The 18,327-nt window shown below is 33.8% G+C and overlaps 1 protein-coding gene across 1 annotated transcript in view; it reads right to left on the bottom strand.

The window, feature by feature from the left end:
* Positions 1–18,327, bottom strand: part of RIMS2 (regulating synaptic membrane exocytosis 2) — a 790,122-nt gene that overhangs the window by 431,697 nt on the left and 340,098 nt on the right. Inside the window, exon 5 of the mRNA XM_074202114.1 lies at positions 1,769–2,691. Coding sequence (XP_074058215.1) covers positions 1,769–2,691 — 923 coding nt within the window. The remainder of the gene's footprint in view (positions 1–1,768; positions 2,692–18,327) is intronic.

Raw genomic sequence — 18,327 nt, 5'->3', positions numbered from 1 at the left:
CTAACTTCACATCTTTCATCTAGAACCCACTTTTTAAAATTTATGTAACCATTGTCTACAATTTGGGATTAACCTTCATCTTTACTCAAATATATATATATATATATAATCTCTCTTTGGCTAGAATTTGAGTTCCTGGAATGAAAATTATGTATTTTCCTTTGATTTTTTTTTACTTTCTCTGTGCCTCTAGAACTTTGCCAGGTGCCTAGTTCTTAATAAATGTTTGTTAACTCACTGCTTCTTGATATCACCTGAGAAATCCATATCTTATTTACCATTTTAATGAGAAGTGGGGATGAGGCAATTTCAGTTCTCTAATATAGACACTTCTATTATTACAATTTTAATATATAAGAATGGGTTGCTTTACTTGGTTTCTTTCCAAAATGAAATTACAGTGTGGTTGGTTGTACATGGGGGACAGCATGAAATTGTTGTGAAGTAAATAACTGGAAGATTCGGGTAAAAGAAGATAAAAGATCATGGGATCATAGTTCTAGATCTGAAAGGAACTGCAGAGCCCAACTATTCCAATTACCTCATTTTACAGATTAGAAGGCTGAGTTTAAGGCATGTTGAATGACTTGCTCAAAGTTGCATATGAAATAAAAATCAAAGGTGAAATGTGAACCCCAAAGTTCCTCTGATTCCAAGGGAAAGACTTTTTCCACTATACCACCTTTCTTCTAAAGGCATCCTCTAAGTTGCTCACTGCCATCCAAAGACATCTCTTAAGAATAAAGCTAAGGAATCCAGGTATTCTCAAAGTGAGAAGAGTACCATGAAAGGCATTTGGATTGTTTTATGAGTTTACATAATGTAGTAGCAATTTGTAGATGCCTAAGTTGCATACAGAAAATAAAATTTATCTGCTCTGGCAACCTAGGAAAGGTTGTTAGAAGGATCAAATGAGAAAATGAATATAAAAGAGTTTTGAAAGTGACAAAACATCATGAAAATTTTAAGTATAATTTAGAAATTATTATTGTCATTGCTGCATTATAACTTTTAATTTTCTATAATTTCCATGGATCTTATAGATCTTATCACATCCTGTACATCAAATGACTAAGCTTGCAATAAATTTAGACAAAATTAATGTTCCATTTTTCATAAATTTTATGAGATGAGAAATGAAGGTATTAGTTCAAAAAGGAATCTCAAGGATATGTAAGAACATGGAGAAGCATCAAATCAACCTTTGTCATCCTCTATAATACAGCCTTACATTTAATCACTGCCAGATAGAGGAGAATCTATTTTTTTTTCTGTTCTGTTCTTTTTTCAGACATGGGAAAATTTATATTTTTGGAGACATTGCTACTGTTTATGTAAATGAAATTATTCTGTTCTCTAGAGTGAGTTGATCACTGAAAATGCTGATCTTAATATCCTACTTTAATTATATCATTATATTAAAGTGAAAAAAAAACCACCATTAATGCAATTGAAATAAGTTTAGAGAAGTACACAATCATAAGTAAATGGTCAGTCACTTAATACAGAGATTAACTGAAATCTAAGGGGCTTTCCTTGACTTTGAACATTACAATTTTTAAACAATAAATACTTTTATGACTTGAAATGTTGATCAGACCAATCTGAGACCTAAGATTTTAAAATATGCTTTTATTTTGGATTATAATTTTTAAAAATTAAAAGAATTCTGACTGGAAATATTTAACACATTCACACAATCAAAGCAGGGCAAATTGTGTAATTATTGAATAACTGGGAACACAGATGATTAAAATACAGAACTTACCTTTTTCACTTACACTCTCACTCTCAATCTCAACATCATCACAGCTTGTGTATTCTGGAGTGGAAGCCAATTCCTCTTCTGAGCTACTCAAGGAAACTTGACGCATTTTACCTCCTTTCTTTGTTTTGTGAGGCTTTGGTGGTGGAGGTCTTACTGACTCAGACTGGTCTGAACTGAGAGAATCATTCCTTAACATGGTTTCCATTTTTTCTCGTTTTGTTTTCCGGACAGCAGAACTGGGATCTAAGTGGTGTGGTTTCCTTAATGAGTCAGTGCGCCTCATATCAGGTCTATCAATAGGGATTGGACTCCTCCGAGGGGTAGGAGGGCTATGATTGGTGGTCCTCTGACGATTAGGACTGGGTCCCTGAGCCTCTCGAGTTCTTTCCATTGAATAAGAGCGATGGTTTTCCATAGCTGCCCTGCGCTCAGATGTGGACCTTTGCCTTGACTGTCGCTCCATTCTTAGCATAGGAATCCTAGAATCCTCAAGTTCCGTATTGGCCAGTGACACATCACTATGCCTTCGTTCATGTCGTGCTCGGGACACTTCAGCATGGATACGCATTTGTTCTTCATAAGGCTGTGGTTTTACTGGATAACGAGCCAAATTAGGGTCACTTCGATAGCGTGCTTGGTATTCCTCCTCCCTCCTTTGTCTTTCATATTCATCCCTATTCTCCAAGTCCTCATCATCAATATACTCTTTGGAACGTCTACGAATTCTCCTATTGGAGTCCCTATAATCTACATGTTCAGGTTCTTCAAACAACTGAGGTCCATGATGAGATCTCCTTTCAGCATAATCTGAAGGAGATCTAGGCATTGCACTGTCTGATGTAGCATACTGGGAATATTCGTCTCTCTCTTCCTGTTGATCGTATCTTCTATTCTGTTCTCTGGATATTGATGGACTTCTTTTCCTAGATAGTCAAAAAAAAAACACAAGGTAAGAAACAGTTGATGATTACATTTTTTTATGTTATGGTGATTCACGGAGTAGATGCAATATTAAAAGTGAATCACATGTCAATTTGAAAGGAATTATGACACATTTTTCTGATTATAAATAGTCATTAATATAGAAATATGTTTGACATGATTGTACCTATATAACCCATATCAAATTATTTACCATTTCAGGGAGGGGGAATGAAAGCCAGAAAGGAGTGAATTTAGAACTCAAAAATTTTAAATATGAATGTTAAATTTTTTACACATAATTATGGAAAATAAAATACATAAAATAAATTATAATAGATAAGATGTCAATATTAATTTCATTCAGCTGAAAATATTTTATAGAATAATTATTGAGTGATTTTTATTCTGTATAGTGATTCTACTTATGACATTAGGCATATCATGATAATTAATTCCATTGGTCAACTGCTTCCACATTTTCATCTACATTAGAGTTGAACTTCTTTAGTGTGTTGTGTTTCCTTATTAAAATAAAAGCTCTTTCAGAGCAAATTCTATCTTGTTTTTTTCTAATTATAACTCCAGCACTTAGGATAGTGTTTTACACACAGTAATTAATAAATGTCTTTTCATTCATTAATTTGTGAGCTCCCTTCCAAAAATTTATATTAAACAATTTGGGAACATTTGATTATGCCCTAACTTTTTAATTCTTTAATTGCTGCCTTTTTTGGAGTTATATAACCTTGGGCATATTGCTTAGTCTCTCAATGTTTCCCGAGTAACCCTCTAAGTCTATGGATTGCTTAATGGTTACTGAACTAAAGTAGTTCAAAGAGTTTCTTCAGTACAGGAATCATTTCTTCCCATATCATTTAAATTACACATCAGGTCAAAAAAAACAAAATCTTGCATGCCAAATAATAATATCAAATACTGGGGAGCAAAGATTTTACCTTTGACTTTTTCTGCACCCATGTGATATAGCAAACTCCTATGTGCAGATACTCAATGCTAGTTTTGAACCCATTACTATAGGTCATAAATGAAAATGTGGGATTTTTAAAAACAAAATTTATTGACTATATTATATTTCTGTGTATCTGGCTTAATATATAAAACTGAGCATACTAACTTTGCTCTATAAATTTCCTCTTTTTTTACAACTTTTCTCTTTCTAACTGTAGCACCACCACTCATTGTCAATGTTAGAAGCCTTGACCTATCACTAATGCTCCTATTTTCTTTCCCATCTCAAATTGAAATCAATTACCAAGTTCTTTCAGTTCTATTTTGGCAGCATGTTTTTCATCTGTTTTTTTCTTCTCTAAGCCACATTGACACAACTTCCAGGCTCTGTATTCATCTTTCATACTGTTGCCAAATTTAACTTCCATAGCTATAAATCTGATCCTGTCATTCATATGTCCAAAATGTCCAGTGGTTCCCTATTGTCCACTAAGTAGAATTAAATCTCCTTTGTCTAGAATTCAAGAGGCTATTCAAAACTTTGGATTTCCCTATCTTCCCAGACTCTTCTTGCATTACTTTTTTACAAGCTGCTCCATGTTCTAGCTAAAAAGGCTTATTCTATGATTCTGTAAACATCCCCTTTGTCTTACTCTCTATGCCTTTGGTTACATTGGTTAATTCATTAAACCTCTATGAAGTCCCTACTATTTGCAAAACACTGTATTAGATGTTACAAAGGCAAAACCAAAATAGTTTTAGATGTCAAGGAGTTTACTAATATTTACCTCTTTGTGGAATTCCCTTCCTCTTCTCCCAAATTCTTATCCACAATTTTTTCAACTCAAATGGCCCCTTCTCCACTGAAATGCCTTGAAACACTTTGCTTTGCACTTTTTAATGTACTTATCCCTAAATGGAGTATATCAGGAGTGGTAGTGTTCTGTTCTATTCAATATATTTACTAATTAAATGGATGATAGTATATAGATGGCATGCTTCTCAAATATGGCATGCTTCTCAAATATATCAATGTATTTTATTGTTCTTTTTATATGATTTTTTCTATTAGACTTTAAGTTCAATTAGGGCAGAGGCTCTGCTTTACCTAACTTTAACTGACCCTAAAAGTCTCTGTATCTGGTGCTTTAAATTTATTCAGTTACTCAACCAAGATTTATCTAATGTTTATTATACATTGTAGATTCAATAACAATTTGTTAAACCGAATCTAATAAGAGAATGTATCATAGTCTTTGGAGGGATGTTCCACACCAAATGTTTGTACCACATCATATTATTAAACAGTCTGTTCTAAAAGCTAATTAACTTTGACAAATTAATTATATCAATTAATAGTCATTGTGAGGGAGAAGCATACCAATGGAGTTGTGACATTAGCAAACTATCCCAATTCCTCAGGTTTAGCTACTTCTAGAGTTCTGAGAGATGTAACTATTCTTTGGGGACTTGAATTGTAATTGTAATTACAAATGATGATATCACATAAAACGATTTTTTGTCAGCTTGTCTTTATTTATGATAAAGCCAACTCCTTTATCTGCCTGAGGAATTCACATGAGTAAATATAAAATATAAATTCACATGAGTAAATATATAATATAAATTCACATGGGTAAATATAAATATAAATAGGGAAATTAGGGAGATCATGGTAGGTCTCATATAAGAGGTGGCATTTTTGCACAGCCTTTTGGGAAATTAGGGGCTCTGTAAAACAGAGAAGAATGCTACATCGAGATATGAGGAATAGCTTACATTAAAGCATAAAGGTCATTGATGTTTCATATGAAGAAAAAGCACATGAGTTTTACTGGAATAAAGAATGCATGAAGGGGCATAATATGCCACAAACCTGTAAAAAGAAGTTGAAGTCAGGTTGCAAAAAGTTTAAATGTCAAGCAGATATTTGTATTTTTGTTTAGTAGAGAAACTGCTACTTCTTAAGCAGGGAAATGATGGGATCAGACCTAAGGAGTCTTGGTTTGGTAATACCCAGGATGCCAAACTAAAATATTGTACTGCTCCTGCTTTCAAGGTATCTAGCAAAAGGAAGACATTTTCGCAAGCAATTATAATACAAAGTGGAATGTAATGATTATAAAGGAAAGGTCCAAATGAAACATTAGGAGTAGATCGTTTCCAATTAAGTGTATAATTTCTATCTACTAAATTGAAACTTGAAATGATTTTGTGATAACAAAAGAATATTTCATTTTAAAAAGAAAAACAAAACTCTAAAATTAATTTTGCAATCTCAAAATTTCTTTAGGTTTAAAAATCATACCTAAAATATCATAGATGTCTTGTACAATGGGATTTGTTCATATCATATATACATTCCACTCCACAACTTCATTTCCCTCTCTACTTTTTGATGTTATTATTACCATCAGTAACTAAGAATAATGGGACAATGTTTCATCATTTTCATATCCAAACAATACTTCCTCTTTACCCTTCCTATTATTAAAAAAACAACTTTAAAACTGATTTATCTTCTTTTGACTAAGGTCATTTTATTAAATCGAACTTTACCTCAATTATTCCATTATAAAAACACCTAAATCAAACTATTTTTTATTCCCAAATATATAATTCTCTCCTATTTGCTTTCCTATTCTACTTCAACACCATTTTTGTCTTAACTCTGCCTAACTGCTGACACTTTCATTTTCAAAATGATTATTTTTAGGTCATGTTTTTATTTAGAAAACAAAAATCTATTAACTGGCAATCACTTCATTGCTTCCAAGATATACCCCCCCACATAAAAATCATCTTCAGAAATCTGTCTCATTTATAGCTAGGTCTCTTCTCACAGTCTTTTCCAGTATTTATTTTGTACCCCCAACCAAACCACTTATGATATTCTTAACCATTCCCTACAAAAGAACTATTCACTTGTCAGGCTCATTTTTATATTCTCCAGTACACTATGCATATTATACACATGTTCCTAAAATGTACATAACAATTAATGATCTCTTTGAAATTTCACATTAAAAAGCTTAGTAAAGTCTCTTGGAGGACTCTTCCCAATAAACTTTTTTTCTAGTTAAAAATGGAAAGCAAACAGCTTATATACCTTGTAAATTATTTAATTTTTAAATTACTTCCCTTCATTTCCATACTTATAAATTACAGCCTGTGGCACTTTATATATTCAATTTCAAATAAATTCTTGATTTTTCACATTCAGTATAAAATAATTTGAAGTACTTTAAAATTTTATGCAAATTATTAGTAAAAGTTTTATGCAAATGTTACATTCTCAAGTGTGACACAAGTGCTCAGGAATTTTCAGAATCATAAGTTAATATGTTATTTCTCTAATGAATTGGATCAACTACAATGATACAGCTGATACAACATATCTCAAGGAGCAACCTTTTTTTAATTAATAAGAAGATTTTTGAAAAATAGTCACCTTCAGAATCAGTACTAATATTCTGTTCAAGGCACAATTTGCATAAAATCGTTTTTCTGAAACATTTGCCATCCTTGGCCCACTTTTAAATTGTATTTCCTATACCAGATGTATTCCTTATAAATTCAATTAACTGGACCTCATTTAAAACTTTATAATAAATAAAAAATACTTGGAATAGATAACAATCTGAAAAAATATATAAATGTGAATAAAATTTCATTAGTTATAAATCACTGACATTATAAGGTTTAAGATCACATTTCATTATTATGAATCTGCAATGTATGAATTTTAAAAATCCTAGTTTGCAATTAAATTCTAAAATGTGAAGTTGTTAAAGCATGCCACACTAAACATTTGATAGAAATACAAGATCCTGCAAAATAAAATAAACAAGTTTCTTTTAATCACTACCAAAAGTTTTAATTAAGCAAAATGCTGATATGCATAATCATCAAATGTCACTGAAAGGAAAAAAATCCTCACATTACTTTTTTATAATGCAAATTTAGCTCATTTCTTTACTATTTTACCTTTTGACAAACCCGTGCACATCTGTCGAGCATGAAGCATCATATCCAGGAGAATACATCAATGCCTGTGCCCAGCAGTGATTTCATTTAATCCTTCTAGCTCCAGCAAAATCATATGAACAGGACTTAATCAGGTGATGGAAAACGTTTCTGCTTGCTTACAATCTTTTTATTTCCCCCAATATACTATTTTTTAAAATTTTGTATAAAATCAACACTAATTTTAGGATCTAGGCATAACATCCCCACCAGGGATAGCTTAGTGATCTAACTTGGATAAGAGTTACTCTTATTGCTGGTTACTATGTGCTGTATATAGTTAGAGGTCAATTAAGAATGTTCCCTATAAGGAGGATTAAAGTACTTAGCTGATTAGTTCCTCACTAACACTGAATACCAATCACAGAATGCAGCCAAGGCATTCTTACTCTCATGCTTAAATAAATTTCAGTATTTATATGCAAGGCCTTAGAATTTTGATATTTCTAAGATAAATGTGTTAATAACATTCATTACTGAGAAGCATAATTGTCAATTTTGTCATTAAAAATATTGAAATGCTCTAAATATATATTTTTATGAATGTCATTTTGTATGAAAGTCAAGTAATCTTAAATGGCCAAAGATATGGAAAGGCAATTCTCAGACAAAGAAATCAAAGCTATCTACAGTCATAAGAAAAATTGCTCTAAATCATTATTGATTCAAGAAATGCAAATTAAAGCATTTCTGAGGTACCATCTCACATCTTACAGATTGGCCATTATGAGGAAAAAGGAAAATAATGTCATAGGGGATGTGGGAAATCTGGGATCCTGATGCTCTGTTGGTAGAGTTTGAACCGATCCAACCTTTCTGGAGAATTTGGAATTATGCCCAAATGGCAATAAAAATGTGCATATCCTTTGTTCCAGCAATACCACTACTGGGTCTATACCCTGAAGAGATCATGAAAAAGGGTAAAAAAAATCACTTGTACAAAAATATTCATAGCAGCCCTGTTTGTGGAGCGAAGAATTGGAAATTAAGTGAATGTCCATCAATTGGGGAATGGCTGAACAAATTGTGACATATGTATATAATGGAATACTATCATTCAATAAGAAATCATGAGGGATGGAATTTCAGAAAAGCCTGGAAAGACTTGCATGAACTGATGCTGAGTGAAATGAGCAGAAGCAGAAAAATATACATACTAACAAAAACATGGAGTGATGATTAACTATTATGGATGTGTTCATTCCAGCAAGTACAATAATCAAAGATAATTTTAGGGGACTTAGGATGGAAAACACCATCCGTATCCAAAGAAGGAACTGTGGAGATTAAATGAAGACCAAAGCTTATTATCTTCAATTTTTAAAAGTTGTCCTATGTATTATGTCATTTTGTTGTCTCTATTGTTTTCTTTCTTTTGTATACAATTCTTCTCTCAAATGTTCAATATTGATCCATGTTTAGCATGGTTACAAATATAGAGCCAAATTGGATTGTTTAAGGGAGGGGAGAAGGGGAGGAGGGAGGGAAGGGAGGGAGGGAGGGAGGGAAGGAGAAAATTGTAAAACTCAAAACCTTGCAAAAAATGATTGTTTAAAAACTACCATTGTAGGTAGTTGGAAAAACAAATAAAATATTTATATAAAAAGGAAAAAAAAGTCACATAATCTTATCTCAATTATTTGGAGAATAGGATTCTTAGTCTTGATTTAAAATAAGTCTTATTTGCAAACATTCTGTAATGCAGCAGTGTTCTTCTGAAATTTGGTAACATTCCCCTATAGCCTTTTCATGAAAAGCAGCAAACTGGTGAATTCTGACTCTACCCTTTCTTTACCAAATCCCTCACTGATCTCCCTCTCCTCAGAAATAGTAAAGAACAGAGTTTGAATCAAATTAGATTCAACATTTAATTATGACCCATCTTTTCTAGTTCTAATTACTTTATTCAGTATTAGTCAAATACCCCCAATTAGATTAAAAACTTCTTGTGGACAGGAATGATTCTTCACATTTTGGATCTTCTCATCACAGATCAATCAAAAAAACATTTTTAATAAGCAGTTACTATGGGTCAAACACTATGATAAGCTTTAGGGAAGTAAAGAAGTGGCGGGGGGCAGTCCCTGCCCTCAAAAAGTCCAAATTCTAATGAAGGAAACAATAGGTAAATAATTCAGTATAGAGGGTATGATAGCTAGACAGTAGATAATCTCAAAAGAGAAGATACTAGCAAAAAAGGAAAGACATTATATGATAGGTAAGAGGAGATGAGCCTGAAAGAAGCCAGGAAAACAAGAAGTAAAGGAATAGACAGAGAGTATTTCAGAAATTCATCTCAGGTAATATAGGGATCATAGTTCTACACACATAACACATATTTACTTTGTTTACTGATTCATTCAATAAATGTTGAATGCCACCCTTGGGTAAGGCACTTGGTTAGGTAATACTGTGACAAATTTGTTCACAAACAAAAAATACAGTGCTTCTCGATGCTGGACTATGCAATTCATAACTTGTTTGTTGGTTTTTTTTCTTTTATAATATCTAAATAAGTTTCAAAATTGCATGTCCATCTTCAGTTTATTTAGAAGTTAAATTGTGCTCTAACACTTCAAAAGTGCACAATGTCACTGTGAGTACCCCTTCCACATAGTACACATACAAAGGAGGGAGGGAGGGAGGGAGGGAGGGAAGGAAGGAAGGAAGGAAGGAAGGAAGGAAGGAAGGAAGGAAGGAAGGAAGGAAGGAAGGAAGGAAGGAAGGAAGGAAGGAAGGAAAGAAAAAAGGAAGGAAGAAGAGGAAGGGAGGAAGGGAGGGAGGAGGGAAGGGAAGGGAGGAAGAAGGAATATTTCATTCTCTTAACAGTATTTATCAATCACCTACTATGTACTGAGCACTATTCAAGGCTAGGGGATGAAAACACAAAAACAAAACAGCCCCTACCCTTAGGGAGTTTAGAAGTGGAATTCCTCTATGCATATGCATTTTGTATTCAGAAGAAACATCCTATAAACACCTGTCCTCACAGAGCTTATAGCCTTCCTAGGGATGGAGGACTTGTACAGGTCAGGGTGGCAAATGGGAGTAGAGTTAATAATCACACTGAAAGTGAAGAGGGAGTGGTCCAAGAAGACTTGTGATATAGAGATAAAGGACAGGGCCTTCTCTATTTAAGAGAACCTTCACTCCTTAAGACCAGGCTTACATACAAGTGAGTCTTCCTAGTTACTTACAGTATCATACCAATTATCTCTTCACTGATCATTCCATTTAGTGTCCTTTTCTTAATCTTCATCTTTATTGATCTTTCTGCAGCATCTCAAAAAGTTTATTATTCTTTCCTCTTGTATGATACCTCTTTATTGGTTTTTTTATGATATTGCTCACCCCTGGCTCTCCTCCAACCTTTGTGATCTCTCCTCAGTGTACTTTCTGGGATGAACATTCATGTCCCATCTCCTAAATGAAAATAACTCAAAAGTTCTGCAGTGTTCTCTTGTCTCTTTTTTCCTTCTAATCATCCTCTTAGTGAAGTAATCAGTTCCCTATCATTCCTATAAGGGTGATTCCCAAATCCATGTAATCCAACCTTAATCTCATGATCCCTAGTACTGAATCATCAACTAAATTTTGTGGAACATCTCTCCCCAGATATCCTTAACTATGTCAAAAAGCAACCTACACAAAATGTAATTGATTCAATCTTCTACCATTTGTCCCTCTTTATTTCTATTGAGAGTGTCATCACCTTTCTAGTCACCCAGACTCACAATCACAGTAATCACTGACTTTTTCCCCTCATTTTACATATTTACTCACTTGTCAAGTTCTATCAATTCTACCTCAACTATCCCTTACCTCCCATTCACTATCCTAGTTTAGATCCTCATGACTTGTCACATTAACCTCCTAACTAATCTATCTTCTTCTCTCTTTTCTTTCCTATTTATTCTCTACACAATTGCCAAAAAGATGCAAAAAGTTTGCTCTGGGTTCCAGTCAAAATGATCTATTAGTTGTTCCCTGGGCTTGACATTCTGATTTCTCTATGTGCTTTTTCATAGGTTGTTCCCATAACTGGGATGCTGTCCATCTTCATTTCTCCCTCTTAGAATGCTTATTTTCCTTCAAGGATCCTCTTAAGTATAGGATTCTAGATGAAGCCTTTCATGAATCTCTTACAATCCCTTAACTATTTCCTTAGCAATGTTCATGTTTCATCCCTACCCTCCAGGAGAATATAATCTCTGGGAGAACACTACTATTTTTTTCTTTGGTTTATTTTTTTAATCCCTAGCTGCCTAGCACAATGCCTAGTATATTGGGGGCTTAATATATATTTGTTTAATTGAATTTCTTTAAGGCACAAACAAGATAACACCTGCTGCTGCATAGATTCTTTCCTAATTTCATTAGCTAAAAATTCTCCTTTCCCTAAAAGTTTTTCCAATGTTTTGCCTCCTTGATTTTCCTATGCCACAAACCCAGTTCTGGTTCAGTTACTTATTTGAACTACTCCAATAGCTGCCTGATTATTTTCCCTCCAGATTCATAGACTCTGAGATTCCTTGTGCGGTGGTGAGGACACTGGACTTGAAATCAGGAAAACCCGTTTTTCATTCCTGCCTTATGTTATTAATTTATTATGTGACCCTGGGCAAGTCATTTAATCTATCTTCCTTTTTCCCTTATCTGTAAAAAGAACTAGATAGATTCTAAAGTCCCTCCCTGCTCTAAATCTCTGACACTCTCATACTGAGTAACCATTTTGACCTTGGCCATCCTCTATTATATTTACACAGATGGGAAGAATACTTTATTTGGTGTCAATCTTGTGTCTTCCACGTAACACATATATGACCATTGACAAACCATATACCAGTCTTTTCTTGGACTTGATTTCCTCAGCTGTAAAATGAAGGGATTATGCTAGATGACTTCATGGGTCTTTTCCTGCTGCAAAGCTATGATCATATGACCTCCAAATTATTTTTTGTGGTAGGATTTTGTTATAAAGAATTTCCTGATTTAATTTGAAATATAATAAGGAAACAGTTGATGCTCAGTTTTCCAAATGATATGTGGCAAATGAAACAGTAGTATTTATATAGTAAGGGGGGGAAAAGCATCATACAGATGATAGTCTAACCATTTCTTATTCAAGAGTGCTAGATTTTATTCTTTTTTGTTCCTTTTGTATCATTTTCCCAGTGAAGGAAAAAAGAATGAGATTTTTTTTCACTGACATATGGACAGTGACAAGGGGGAGAAAAACCATCGACTACTCGAAATTATTCTTTTAAGGGATTTATCTTAACCAGAGAAAAAGTACTGTCACTATGGCCACCAATAGAACAAGGCAGCAGCTTTATTTTATATATCTTTCTTTGTGACAGATTTGTCACAATAGGATATTACCCGTAGTGTTTGTGTGTGAATGAACAATCCTATACACAGCAGAATAGTGTTTTATGTGTTGTTATGTAGCTGGAGAATAATAAAAATCCCTATCATAATTCCAGCTGACAACCATAGCCACAGACATCATCTGATCTATTCAAATCCATTAAATATGCTTTTCTAACCTCTTAGTCAAAAGAACATTCCTTTTCATGTGGATATAGACCTTTGCCACCTGTCTGTTTTTATTCTATTATCTATCTGCACATCAATTATGCTCTGAGGAAGTTAAGCACTCATTTTTACAGTCTTGACAATTCTTTTAAGGAGCTAGACAAGTACTCTTCAGAGGTAAATAAAGGCACACACTGTTACAGAATTTATTCATATTTTGATATTATTTCTCTAGGATTCTTTTGCAGTCTGAGAAGAGAATAGAGTGAGTGTGGGTTATTTATGGGATTGACTTAGATAGAAAGTTTTAATTTGATGGTAATGTCATCAATCCATCTGTATACCTTTGATTTGGTTTTCTATTGTGTGTCATTTATGAATCTTGCCTTAGTCTATCCATATAACCTCTATTGCATTCAGAGGCTCATAGATTTTAGAGGGGACAATATGATGAAGTGATGTTGTTGTTTAGTTATTTTTCACTCTTTATGATCTCACTGAAGTTTTCCTTGGTAAAGATCCTGAAGTAGTTTGCTATTTCCTTCTCTAGCTCATTTTGTGGATGAGGAAGCTGAGGCAAATAGGGTTAGTGACCTGCCCAGGATCACAAAACTTGTATCTGAGCCTGAATCTGAACTCAGTTCTTCCCAACTCCCAGCCATTCCCACTTCACTGACCTCCTGAATCCAAGATCAGTGCTCTATCCTCTGTACTGCCTAGCAGCCCAAAAGAAAGTAAGAGAAAAGAGGTATTAATATTGATTATCAAACTAAAGTTCTACAGAGCCATTGTGCTAACCTCATTGCTCTATGCCTGTGAAACCTGGACAGTCAAGTGCCATGTCAGGAACTGAATTGCTTTGATTTAAATTGTCTAGCATTCCAACATTACTACAGAGAGCACAACTATGATGTTGACACATTGTTAGAATGCCAGATAATACACTTGTCAAAAAACTATTTTTATGGAGAACTCAAACAGGGCAAGCACTCACAAGGGCTCAGAAGAAACAATACTGAGACACCATCAAGATCTCACTGAAGAACTTCAGAATTGATTATACAGCATGGGAGATACTGGCACAGGACCACCCAGTCTGGTGTGCCTTCATCAGTGAGGATGTTGCACTCTATAAGGAAGGCAGAATTGAAGCACCTCAAAGGAAATATGACATCCATAAGTTTAGAGCTCCCACCCCATGAGTTCACATGGGCTAGTTGTGACCAACCTGTGGCAGAGCATTCTGAGCTCATATTGGTCTGATCAACTACAGTAGGACACATTGTAATTTGTCTCAAATGTAAGGATGTCATATTTGTCTTCTTTGTTAACAAAGGGCAGGAACCATGGCTTAGTCTTTAAGCAAATTATTCAATAACACTTTTTGTAAAATAATTTTTTTAAAAAATCAAATCCTTAAATTGTCTCAAGTTATGAAATGTCCTTCAAATCAAATCCTGAGGTTACTAAAATCAGTGTGAATTAGTGCAATGGAATTTGGGAAATTCTAACCCATTGGAAGATGAAGAACTGATACCATAATCAAAAAATATTTTGACATGTAATTAAAAAATTACAGAAAAATTTATAAAAGCATAGAATTTTAGAGCTGGAAGACATCCTAGAAGTCTGTTCAACATTTTTTTATTTTATGCATGAGAAAATGAGGGCCTGGAGCAGCTAGGTGGTACAGTGGATAGAGCACAGGCCCTGGAGTCAGGAGGACCTGAATTCAAATCCAGCTTCAGTCACTTAATGATTACCTAGCTGGATGACCTTGGGCAAGTCACTTAACCCAAATGTAAAAACTTTTTTTTTGCAAAAAAAAAAAGAAAATGAGAGTTCAAAGATACCAATTGATTTGTACTTAGTTAAAAATTAATTACATGAGAATGGGTTTCATTTTTCCTGCTTTCTAGTGACTCTACTGATTAAATCTCTCAAGTTTAGCAAATACTGTCCAGAAAAGAAGTGACAGACATAAGGAGCCAATGTAAATCAATTTTTTAGTTCTTTTCCCCTACATATCCATAGAGTGAAGAAGGATTCATCACATGATCATCACTACAGGATATTTTCATTGCATCCTTTTTTTGAAATTCCTAGTTACCAAATAATCTGACATTAATTTGTTTGCTCAAATATATTCTTCTCTTGGGAAGACCATTTGATAACCAGGCTATATGAATATTCCAATCCAATTATCAATGGTATTTTTCAATGTAAATTAATACCTTAGTATTTGTGTTTAATCATCTCATGTATTTGCTTTTACAGTCTAAACATTTCTAAATAAACCAAAAAAATTATGTTTCTGAACCTATAAATATGAGGAAATACCTATTCTCCCCCCCATTCCCAGATACATGAAACATAGAAGCAACTAGCTTTCTGCTATTCTTTAATTACAACAGGTATAAAAAGGGTTTCTTTAACATGCAAATCATCTACTTGTAGAACAGAAGCTATGCCAGTCAAGGGAAATAATTACATCCAGTAGTCTTAGGTTAGAGAGCTAGAAGAGACAGCAAAGGTCATGTATTGCAACTACTTCAATTTGCAGATAAAAAAAATAAGACTCAAAGTTAATTGACCTGCCTAGGATTACATAAGCAGAAAGTTATAGAAGGGAGATTTTGATCCACTCTCTACCCATTTTCTCTTCAAGACTTCATGCAGTCCTCAGAAACTCATCAACATCTCAAAATCAGACCAGTTTATAGACTCATAATACCTCCTGGCTATCTCTTTTCCCTGGGATACCATCCTCCCATTGGTTGGAAAGGATGGAGAATGTACACCAAAGCAGAGATGCTCTCAGATCCTCTGGTAAAGAGATTACCCACCTAGCTCCCACCCTAACTTTTCCACCTCTTTTCATGTGTTATCTGCCTGGTTAGATTACAAACTCCTTGAGGGTAAGGATTTTCTTATGACTTTCTTGGTATCCCAGCAATTAGTACAGTGGAAGGGAACCTAAAACTGATCTTTTCAAAGATGTTTGGTGAAGATCTGGAAAGGGAAGGAAGCAGTGATTACAAAGAACCAGTATAGCTTTTAAAGATTTGCACTTAGGACATTAAAAAGAAACAGCTTCATGGATCTAACATGGGAAAGACATGCAGAGATAGTAAGTTTTTCAACAAAAATCTGAGGATTTTAGTCTTCTGCTAGGTCCAATTGAGTCAAATATTTAGTATGGCAGAACAAAAACAAAGGGGGCAACAGGATGAGTGGTATGACTTTTAAAAATTAGTAGATAATAATTATGCTGTCCTCTGCCCTGATCAGATAACAATTATAATATTATGTTTAGTTCTACCTCCACACTTAATGAAGGCCATTAATAAACAAGACTATTCAGAGTGAAGCAGCTGGAATGATTACTGAATAGGGTCATCTTCTCAAAACTTACAAATCGTAGAAGGAATGTTAAGCCTACTGAATGTTCAGACCAGTCTTGAAGTAAAGAAATTTGGCTTTGAATTCGACTCTTCCACTAGCTATGAAAGCAGCCTTGGGCAGGACAGTTTACATAGCTGGACTCAATTTCCTTTTGTTCTTTATAAAGTCCTTTTATGTCAATTCTCAGTAAATTCAAATAAACATTTTCAATGTTTCATTTTCAGTTTACTATCCAAAAATAATTTTGTTAAAACAGTGAAAATTTCTCATACAGAAATAATTCTAAAAATTTACATGAAAAGAGGACCAAATTTTATTCAAATAGTTTATATTTAAGACAGTGATATCTCATAATTAATTGATTAGTAAGTATCGATCTCATAGGACCAATAGCACAATCATATAAAACTCCATATAAAACATCAGCAAACATTAAAGTGCTATATGAAAATTAGAAGTATCAAGGATTAGGTTGGGGTTGGAAGAAGCAGTGTAGGATGGTGATGGTGCTTGGGCTATAGTTTTTCTGATACTTAACTAGCTGTGTACCTATAGGCAAGTCACTTAACCTCCAATTGCCTAGGAATTAATAAAATCACAGATCTTTTTTGCATTTGTAACAGAAATTACCACCTCATTTATTTACAGTGTATTTATTTTAATTATAAGCATTGTGCAAACTGAACACTGCAGTTGTATTGCAGCTTCCTTGAAAGAGCTAAAATTTACCAACCACTATTTGAGAGAGCATTCTAAGTTGTTCTGATTACTTAATAATATTGTTTCAAAACACAAATAAAAAAATTCAATCATACTTATTTCTTAAGGGGGGTATTTTTATTTAATACATGGGAATTTACTCATGTAATTTCCATTAACAATAACTTTTAAACACAAATCTGCAGATTCAAGATGGGAAAATAACCCCCTTTATGCCACAGAAACAGTAGTTAGAATCACAGTCTTTCTGCAATTAAAATTTAAAAAAATTCTATGGTGTGTAAGCACCAGAAAAAGAAATAATCCAATAAATAAACAACTCATTTTACAAATTATGTAAATAAAATTCATAGTTAAGAATAAAGATGAAAATCAACTGGCTAATATCCAAACTGCATTGGTCAGAAAGAGAAACCAGAGGCCAGACAGAATAAGGGTGATTGATCTCTCTTTATCTGAAAGGATTTATTATCCATTTTCTATGACTGCTGTGAACTGAGGCCATCTGGAGTTGGAATAGAATCCCAAAAGCCTGAATCAAGTAGAACTTTGATTGGCCACAGAATAAATTCCCTTTCATTCAAGCAAGGCTATGGCAAATAGATATGAAATCAAGTAATTTTAAAGATCTTTCTCTGTAACCCTTCTAGGCACTGGAATTAAGCACTTTACAATTATCATCTCAATAACCTGAAAGATAGGTGCTATTATTATTCCAATTTGATTGTTCAAAAAACTGAGGCAAACAAGTTAGCCAGATTTGAACTCCCATTTTTCTGATTCCAGGTCTAGTGTTCTATCCCCTGAACCAAAAACCTATTTCTGCTGATTAGAAATTACTACTGTCAGGACATTCCTCTTTACCTGTTTGAGTCCATAACTAACTTAATGGAATACAAAAAAGTCAAACTAAAGAGTTTGACAGATTTAGGGATAAGAGGAATTACATTTAGCTGGGAGATCAGAAAAGACTTTGA

This window comes from Macrotis lagotis, chromosome X (genome assembly GCF_037893015.1).
Source record: "Macrotis lagotis isolate mMagLag1 chromosome X, bilby.v1.9.chrom.fasta, whole genome shotgun sequence".
Lineage (NCBI taxonomy): Eukaryota > Metazoa > Chordata > Mammalia > Peramelemorphia > Peramelidae > Macrotis > Macrotis lagotis.
This window is presented reverse-complemented; position numbering and strand designations above follow the sequence as displayed.